We start from the raw sequence: 10,000 nt of genomic DNA on the forward strand, positions 1-10,000 counted from the left end.
TATTCGCGTTGTTTTATCAGTCGTGCACTAGTCTACTTGACTCATAAATATTTTTCAAGCAGTAGTTAAAATAACATGGCGACAAAAACACCGGGGAAAAAATTCTAGGCCGGCAAAAGAATGGCACATTTATTTCCGAATCATCATAAAACGTTAAAGAGAAGTGAGCGGGAGGATGGAAAAGCTCTGGAAAAGGTAGCTGATCGAGTAGGGGTTGAATGTTTGGAAAACTCGTGGACGAACCGTTGCGTAAATTTAATGGGGCTGTTTCTTTAAATGTTTATATTACCCTACGAACCTAAGTTCAAAATGAATGCATGTTTTTGTAGTTCTTTTCCTTTACTTTCAAGAAAATAGAGCAGTATTTTCGTCCTCGTCCGCATGATAAGTGCGGACCTTTGTGAAACCAACCAGCGCTTAAATTTCACAAAAACCACACTCCAGAAGATGAGCATAACGGCAATGGAGAGATATTATATAGAACCCTAACCAAATGAAGTTTTTTTTTGGGGGGGGGGGAGGGGGGGGGGGTTAAAAACCTCTCATCCCTGCAACGATCGATTCTCTCTTGGGTTCCAGTGCTTCCCCGACAGGTCACGCAAACACGCAAAAACGTGACAAAAGAAAATTTCAATTGAAATTCAAATCGATTTTACTCGTTTAGATCATCGGTGACCCCTATTTTTAAATCACGAATCACTTACTTTACTTAATAGCTACAAAATAGGATGAAATAAAAAAATTTCCACCGTAAGAAATTACATTTTCTTTCCTCGTGCCATCGAATTCTGGTAGTGGTTGCAACGGATAGAGCTTACGGAAATGCTCGTCGACTGATGAACTCTACTGTTTACATCCCTAGCGCCAGTAGCGGCATGCAAGTATCTAAAAATCCCACCCCTAAAAAACTTATGATTTTCGATGGATGAGCAGATGAGGGTACATCTCGCTATTGTGGCCGATTTCTCGAAATTAAGGCATTTTCCACTGCCATTTTCTCGGAAACGAAGTTGGTGACCCCCAATTTTTTTTTTACTCAAGGCGAGAAATGAAAAAAATCTCACTGTAGGAAGATTTTGGCGTGAACCTCCTTAAAGTGTAGAATCCCGAGGTAGAAGTATTGATATTTACAACCCGTAAATTAAAGGACTCTTGAAAAAAGCTTAAAATCCAGCCAAATCTCTAATCAATTTAGTCAAACGGTACTCGCGCCACAATAGCATCGAATCCGATTGCGTGACACACCAAATAAAATATCCCGTCTTGCTTCAAATCTCTCTGTTCTGTTGCTGCGGTGCCGAAGAAAACTGCAGAATATCACTCTGTTAGCTATTCTTAGCGTAGTTCATGTAGCCATTTCGCTTTTCACGAGTCCTTTTTTCTTCATTTATGCGAATAATAAAAACGAAAACCCAGTATCTGAAACATTTTCTCTTTGCGATGTGACCGTAGTTTACGTGAATGTTACCTCAGTGAACCTTTTGTAAAGCCACAGCATTGAAACCCCCAACATAGTAAGGACAGCGACAGCAACGCTACCGATCATTGTGAAAGTTGATTAGATGACACACAACGCCAAAGACGAGAACTCAAGAAGCAACTAAACACATTAAATGGGACGCACAAGGGTTTTGTTAATTATTCAGGGAAATAATTCCCGGAAATCATATGTTCGAATAAAGCAATGGATATAAATAGGTTCATGTTTCTGTTTGGCAGGGGTCGGGTGTTTGTCCCCCTTTATACCTTTACATGACACAAAAGTATCGACTTCTTAAAATTCTGCTGACGTCAATTATTTCTCTTTCCCTGCCGCCTTGTGCTTAGCGCCCGCGCGTCGCTTCTAATTCCGCTACGCTCGTTTGCAAGTGCGATAAGCAAAAGCATAAAGAGACATACTCAAAACAAGTCTTGTAAAATGTTGGCGTTCTGATAAATTTAAGTAAGGAAAATACTGACCGGGAAATCCAATATGAGTAAAGGCTCCACCCCAACCCCGCCTCTCAACACACCGCGGTACTCAATGGCGGCATACTCTTGCTCAGATAATACAAGGGGGAATTTATGAAATCCTGGCAAACATTCAATACTAACTAAAATACAGACAGTTAAAGGGGCTTGTTGCAATCTCTGCGGTGTCACGCAATCATCAACGAAATGATTGCGTGACACAGTAGCTATTGCAACAAGTTGTTTCATGTAGGAGTTTTGTTATTGCTACATCAAACGCGACTTTCGACACATTTGACACCTAGAAAAGGTGACTTTCTTTGTGAAGTAATAAACATTTATGTCTCTCGAAGAGTCTTACGGAAAAAAAGGAAAGGAACTCTATTTAAGTGTCTAGTCGTTCTAGCGCTGGAGCGCTAAATGGGGACACTGTAAACTGAAATTAACAAGAAAAACCTCTTGGAGGAGAGTAGAGAACTAATAAACTCAACCCAAATGTGACGTCGAGAAATGGGTCATTGCATTATTTATCTGCACCACTCCTATGAAGGGGCTGATTCCAACAGGGCTCCGATTTCGCTAAAACAGATTCCAAAAGGTATAAAATTCCATTGTCAGAGCTGGCTTGTAAAATTTTCACTTTCCTAAGGGCCCGTTCCCGATGTCGGAAATTTTGATTGCTACAAAATTTTCTCATTTTCGTTATTCCTATGCTTTTCTTTTATTTAATTGCTAATTCCGACCCTACTGCTAATAGCAAAAATTGAAGATTCCGACAGGGTAAGTTGACCGTACCAAAATATACCCTCCATGGGTATCGAAACCAATGAAATGTCAGAGACAGGTTTTCACTTTTGTCGATTATTCCTGGAAATTCCTGGAATTCACCGTAAACTCACGTGCGTGGGAATTTTCCCTTAGCCGAAAACCCTTTACGTCAGACTCTCCCAAACGGATATTGAACACCTGTGATAAGTGAGCTAAGATATTCAAATAATATCAGCTGCAGGTAAATCTACCTCCTCCTTTTCTCGGAATCAAAGTGACAGTGGTTGTTTACCATTTACAAAAAATTTCCGGAAATTGCGGTGGAAATTTCCATCGGGTAAAAAACGTGTTCCATTTAACTCAGGTCCGTTCGCCGCCCAGTGATTGCGATTTTACGAGCCAAAATTTAAAAATGTGGCCGTGAATAGCCTGAAAGTGGTAAAAACATTTCAAAAGTTGTAAATGAAACACACAATTCTATCGGAAAGTTTCCAACGGGAAAAGGGGACTACCTTTTCAGAAGTTCCGTTTCTTCCGGGAATTTTCCAGTGGAAGGAACCAAAAACGTGTGTTCCATTTAAATCCTAATCGGAATTTCCGGAATTTCTTGGTAAATGGAAAACGCCCCGTGTAACAAACGAACTAAATAAGGGAACGCGCCACCTCACAATTCAACTTCCGAGGGGAATTTGTCTCAAATGCCGTTCCAGCAGATTAAGCGATGAATAATTGACTAATTTCGTTATGGCGGCTGAAATAAAACTGAGCATTCCCGGGAATATCATTATTAGTTGTGAAGCTGAGCTGGCTGCGATCTTTGAAGAAGCCTTCACACTCAAAATGGCCCTCAATCTTGCACAAGTTGAAGACAGTCTTGTTTTCCAAACTGGCCTAGATGTCATGACAGACAACGGTGTTGTATTGTTTGGAATGAGTCCTGGAAATCCGTATTTCAAATCTGGCGTCATTGAGGACTATGTGAATTACTTGGGAAAGGAAAAGAGGCGAGTGATAGTGGTTGTACCGCAGCAGCCTGCGGAACACACGTACAGAGCCATGGGGAGCAAAGATGCCGTAAAACGCGCCAAGAAAAATTCCAATCAACTTAAGTCACAGTGCAGGAGAGCGATTGACAAGGTGAGTAAACCAAAACTAAATGAGTACACCATCCCTTTGGTTTGCTTTACCCTTACACACTTTATGTTAGACGAAGCTGTTAACCTAGATCAAATGATGTATCGCGAATCCCTCCAGAGGTAACAGAAGCGAGGAATAAAATAACGGCAAGGAATGAAATACAGAAAAAAAAGACATTAGGGCCATTTATACGGGAGAAAATAAGACACCTCTTATGTACAAGACGCTAACTGCTCGTATAAATGGTACAAAACAAGTGTTCGCGTCTTATTTTAGATGCGACTTACATAAGACGCGTCTTATCTTGGAACAGAGTTTTCGTCTGTACTTATTTTTTCCGCGTCTTAAATAAGACGTGAACTTCCTCGTATAATGGTTTCGCGTCCTAGTTTAAGATTTGCGACGGTAACGAAAACGTCATTTAAAATTGCAAGTTCAGGTTTATTAATCTTTTCCCTCAGTGTGTCGGCTTGTCTAACTTCTTAAAACTAATGTAACTTTCCAGGAACTGAATTAGGAGGTGCGGTATTGAATCTACGACAGAAAATTCAAATTCGCTGCCTTTTGTTCACGTTCTCCGTAAAACTTGAGAATTGGTCATTTCACGTCGAAGATTTGCCGAAAACGCGAAAGAACTATACAAAAACTAAAAATGCACGTTCAGAGCGTGCAAAGCTATTGTTTTTGCTGATTAAATAGGGAAAATTTGTGACGTTTTCGTTGCCGTCGCGTCGTAGATCTTAAATTCCCCATTAAGACGTGAACTATAAGTGCGCATGCCTGTCAGATAAGTGACGACAACGACGACAACAACAACATAGTCATTTTGTTGACGAGTCACCCAGGCTAACAAAATGGCTTCCCAGTCAGGCTTAAGAACACCAACAAAACAGAGAAACACTTCAACTTTGGTGGAAGAAAAAGATTTCCTCCTCATCCTTTACCGGGAACTGGCAACCGCGGAACAACTTGATAACTGCGTGACAATCGACCGGTGAAAGTTATTTTTTGTTTTCGTTCAATTGAATTGAAAGGGTTTTCAATTCGCAACTTTGCGGATGAAAAGTACAAAGGTGTTAACTGTGAATCAACAGTTATTCCTCGAGGGTGAGCTAGATTTATAATGATAACTGATAAATAACCACATAAGACGCGAATCATTTATACGAGATGTTCGCGTCTTATGTAGGACGCGAACGTATAAATGGTACAGTTCGCGTGCTATTTAGGACGCGTCTCAGCTAAGACGCCTCTTCCAGGTGATCTGGTGACGTAGTTTGGAGGACTGGGAAGAAAAACTTTAACGCCGTATCCCAGAACCGCGCGCGGCCTTAGGTGTTGTTTTCCAAACTCCCTGCAGTATTGCCATCGCCAAAACTCAACAGATCATTACTTGTCTACCACATTTTCCTGTTACTGAATGAACATTCAAGTGGACCCGACAACATCTAACCTCGCTTCTGCCATGTTGAATTCGAAAATAAGGCCGCGCGCCGTTGTGGGATACGGCGTTAAAATTTTTCTCTCCAGTCCTCCGAATTACGTCACCAGATCACCTTGTTATTTTCTCCCGTATAAATGGCCCTATTGAGACGTTACATATTTGCTAATTTCTTATGATTTATAAATAGAATATGGTAATATAATTTTTTACATGTAATACGCAAAGTTGACTCTTTCTTCTTTTAAGCGATTGTGATTTGGATCACTGTTATAGTTGTTAACAAAAATAAATAAATAAATAAATAAACAAACAAATAAATAAATAAATAATAAACAATTAATAAAAGTCGTGTTAGAGTCGGTCTTAACTTCCGGTTTGTAGGTGTCGTATGCCGATCAAATGGCCGGGGAATTTTATATGTTGGACTGGACTCGAGAAGTGGACACGCATGAAGCTTATATCGCAGCTTTGGACTTCATCGTCAAGTTTTACAAGAGCAATTCTGACTTTCGCCAAGATGTGATACGATCCACCGCCAAAGTCCTCGGTAAAAATATAGCATCTTCTGAGGACAGTCAATCAGTTAATAAAATTTGTGGTGGTAAGTGGGTTCTGCTTGCCGTACTATCATATCAAATACATTTGTATTTTTACCTTCTTAGCGTTGATCCAGAACTCGTTTTGAGTATTTTTTGTTATTTTCGTGTGTTACCCACAACCCTTGTCGCCTGGCAATCCATGTATTTGGCTTAACATTTAGTAGGCCACAAAGAGATGGATAGTCAGAACTACCTATTTACGGACATTTTATGAAATACAATTTAAGAAATGGCCTTTAACAAGATTTATGTGTGACACTCGCCCAGGGAATTGCTAGGGTCAGCAATGTTGTGATCTTTGTATTTACCCTAGAGAAAGAACAGGCGCAAGTTAGAGCGGCACGTACGGGGGACGTTAATTCTCCAGCACCTATTTCTTAAGCGATATTTACGTCTGCAAGTAGCAAGAAAGTCGGTAAATTTAAACCTGTTTTCTAAACCGACCATTGTTATGTTTTATCAAACAGAATCATCAGACTCTGAAATTGAAGAAGACGAAAGCGTCCAAGAAGGAGTTTACTACTTGCTGAAAGAAATGGCCTTCATTATCTCCAGCAAAGAGATGTTCGGGACAAACAAAATAGCCGTCATCTATCACCGCAGCTGGCCTGTGTACGAGAAATTTGTGAACGGAGACTATGACGGGGAGGCCAAGGAAGGACTGGGACTAGTCATCATCAACTATGACCTCCGTTGCTGATGTTTATTACTCGGGCCCGAAAGGGCACGGAGTTATAAAAAGGGGTTGGATTTCAGGCTTTTTAATTTATGGGGTTGCCATGTGGTAAACCCAGTCGAAAATTACGTCTATTACTTTTTAATTTCTTTTTTCCGTGTCGGAAAAAGTCTTTCCTGTCGCTCCCCTGCTAAGTTGTTTATTTAAGTAGAGTCTTCTGCGCGTATTCTTGGTAGGTTCAGGGGGTAGTAGAAATGCGTAGATTTTATCCGGTGGACTCAGTTATTTCATTAGCCTGCAATGCCGTCGAAAGTTATTGTAACGCGAATGGCGTTTTAGTGGAATTTAGGCTAATTGGAGCCTCTTATTTTATGACCAAACACGGAAGAAATCGAAGTGCATTCGAGAAAGTGCAAAACCTTGGAGCGGTACGGGAGGAAAGAGGAAATGAAATCGTTTAATTATTTATTCTCTCAAGCTTTGTTAAATTGGTCCCGAACATGTAAATAGTTTTGACCAGTTCGATGGCTATTTTGAAAACGCTTTTTGGCCATGATGAGGGTAGATGTTAGTTTCGTTTTCACGAAGGAAACTCGTTACGTGTTTGAAACGAATTTCTTGGAAATCTAGTCTGCCTCCTGGAAAAAGGTGTCCTGCGAGTCCAGACATTAGTCCCGCTTTTAAAGAAATATGTTCATTTCCCATGATCCCTATCAAGCTTTCAGTGTCCAAAATGAACGATAATACTTCATTTGGAAGAAAGTGACAATGAAGAATAATCCTTCAATTAAGGGAGAGACTTGGTTGGTTTTTCATTGGATGTTCGAACAGCCTCGTGTCCAATCCCTTCTTTGAACATTTACGCGGCAAAAGGCTTGGATTGTTTACAGAAACGGCGAAACTAGTGGGAGAATTTGAAGCATTTAGTGATATCAGAAACTTGTGCCGTCTTTGTGGAAACACCACAAATCCTAATCAGAGATTCTCGATTTTCTCGGATTACGGGAAGAGCGTAAAGTTGCAGCGCTTGATAAGCGATGTTGCGAAAATAAGTGTAACATATGACGATTGCCTGCCTCAGCATCTGTGCAGAAACTGTTACCGAACTCTTCTAAATTTGAGGGACAAGGTCTTTGCAATTCAAAGCAAATGTGCCACAACGCAGGTGAATCTTGCCAATGGAAGACAGGGAGTGAAAAGGATTCGACGCTCTCCAAAATCAAGTCCTTCCACCTCCCCTGCGCAAAGACAAAAAAAGAGTCGCTTCAACTTGTATAAGTCCGTCTCCTGTGAATGACAAAAAGGAGTCGGTTCAAACAAGCACTGTCAATATTTCTCCCATTATTCAAAATTCTTCGAGATGTAGACCATTAGAAACACCAGCTCAACAGCAACCCGTGCCGGAAAATATTTCGCGGCCCTTAAACTCTGGTTCTACAATTGCAGCATCGACGAATAACACAGATGAAGTCGGAACAGCGTTGAATATAATCTCCAACTCGGGATTAAACAACCCAATGGTAAGATTTCCGTTCAAAGGGGACTTTTTTGATCATGTGCGCATGCATGAGCATGAAAATAATGATTACTATTTTGGTTGCAAAGCACTTTCATTAATACTATCACTGCTAAGTAGTTTTGCTAAAAATTGATTGTAAACGGCGTAAGATATTATCAGTGATGAGAGGATATATGAAATGGATCATATATGAACTGCGGATATGAAATCAAGTGAAGCTATGATCCTCACAGTTATCAATGCAATTTTGCAATTGCGTAGAAAAGCCTGAAAAATTCACGGGTTCAAACCCCGTTGAAGTCCTGAATTTTTCAGGCTTCTCTACGCAATTGCAAAATTGCGTTCATAACTGCTAGCTAACTATTAGCTAATGGTCAAGCTGAAACAAAGGTGTGTCTACCATAAGAGACAAGGTTTCTTAAGGGGGTTATAGAGAGGGCATCTTATATCCTCCACAGCATATCTAGATGAGAATCTGATGAAGAAAATTTCCCAGTCTACTTTCTCTAACTTCTTAGTGAATTCTAGCCACTATATAAACAAAAGCCGGGCCTGTGGTTAACCTGATGAGCAAAGATTTTCCCAATTATGTTTTCAAACAAAAAAAGAGTTGCTTTTTCCTTAGCAACAACTCAGTTCGAACACCAGGGTTGTTCAAAGCAGGGTTACTGCTAACCCTGGGTTACCGGTAAGACAGGTTAAATCCTATTTGTTGTCATGGTATTTAACCCAGATTACTGCTAACCTTTCTTTCAACAATTCAACCCTGAGGAAAACAAATACATGTAGTAACACTGACAGTGACTCTTGTATTTTATGTATTGATTGTCCATGCAATGTTGCACAATCCAATTCTCTACAAGTTGATGGGTTTTGGTAATACTAAAGAGATTACTTTAACATTCACATGTTAAATGATAAGCAACAGATTTTGATGTTTTTACTAAAGGTATAAGACACCGTTTGAAATCATTACTTTTGATTGAAACCTTGTGAAATTCATTGATAACAAACTGAATATAGATCTTTTAATATTATGGTTTTCATTGCATAACCTTTCAAGGTCATCTTTGTATTTGTTACTAAAGACCGGTTCATCTGCTATTTCTAGTTGTATGATCGATTCCAGAAGGCTGGAATTTCACTATCACATCAATCAATGCTGAATATTCTGGATTTGATTGGAGGGCACCACAGCGATGGCCTTTTGGATCTCATAAAAAACAAAAGAAAATGTCACATGGTTGGAGATAACCTGAATATCAAGACCAATGTCAAGGACATGCGCATGGACAACCGAAACAAAATGCACAATTGGTTCATGTCTATGGTGGTTTCAGAAAGGGTGGATGTGTCATTGCTGGACAATACTAGGCCCATAGGAGACATTAAAAACTTTCCAAATGAGAATTATCTCATGTCAACCATTAATGAGTTTTTCAAATTGCTCTTCATTGCTCTTTTAGATAGCTGGAGGTCTCTTCCTTATGTCGTGAAATATATTGGATCGGTTTGGGTTCTCAAGAACTCTCAATGGATTTTGCATGGCGAACTTTTCTATAATTGCATCTTGATATGCCATTGGTGCTGTTGCAGTCAAAGCAATGAAAGGCTTACTTGGGAATATAGAAGCAATGGTATCCAGCTTCCCATAATCTGGCCTAAAATCGTATCCCCTAGCGACAAAAAAGAAAATCCTGACACAATTGTAGCATGAGAAACCGCTAATATATTCATTTCTGCCATGTGTTACATGTAGCGAGTACATGAACATGACATGGATTGTACTAAAATTTGCTCAATGTGCATACTTAGAATTTTGTTTCCAGTGCTTTTACGGAAAAAGAAACTTGCCATGTGTATTGCATGTGTTGATCACTCAGAAACTCACACCAAGAAAATTTAAG

The 10,000-nt window shown here is 39.9% G+C and overlaps 2 protein-coding genes across 3 annotated transcripts in view; one reads left to right on the forward strand and one right to left on the reverse strand.

The window, feature by feature from the left end:
• Positions 1-10,000, reverse strand: part of LOC138045439 (uncharacterized) — a 29,148-nt gene that overhangs the window by 10,535 nt on the left and 8,613 nt on the right. Inside the window, exon 1 of one of the 2 annotated variants that reach the window (XM_068891948.1) lies at positions 1,469-1,668. The exons of the other annotated variant lie outside the window; for it this stretch is intronic. Within the exon in view, the coding sequence (XP_068748049.1) occupies positions 1,469-1,546 (78 nt within the window). The 5' untranslated portion in view covers positions 1,547-1,668. Of the gene's footprint in view, positions 1-1,468; positions 1,669-10,000 lie in introns of those variants that run through there. 2 annotated transcript variants of the gene reach the window in all.
• Positions 3,386-10,000, forward strand: part of LOC138045441 (uncharacterized) — a 21,692-nt gene continuing 15,077 nt past the window's right edge. The window contains exons 1-3 of the mRNA XM_068891952.1: positions 3,386-3,855; positions 5,681-5,900; positions 6,366-7,222. Coding sequence (XP_068748053.1) covers positions 3,463-3,855; positions 5,681-5,900; positions 6,366-6,598 — 846 coding nt within the window. The 5' untranslated portion in view covers positions 3,386-3,462 and the 3' untranslated portion in view covers positions 6,599-7,222. The remainder of the gene's footprint in view (positions 3,856-5,680; positions 5,901-6,365; positions 7,223-10,000) is intronic.

This window comes from Montipora capricornis, chromosome 4 (genome assembly GCF_036669925.1).
Source record: "Montipora capricornis isolate CH-2021 chromosome 4, ASM3666992v2, whole genome shotgun sequence".
Taxonomy (NCBI): domain Eukaryota; kingdom Metazoa; phylum Cnidaria; class Anthozoa; order Scleractinia; family Acroporidae; genus Montipora; species Montipora capricornis.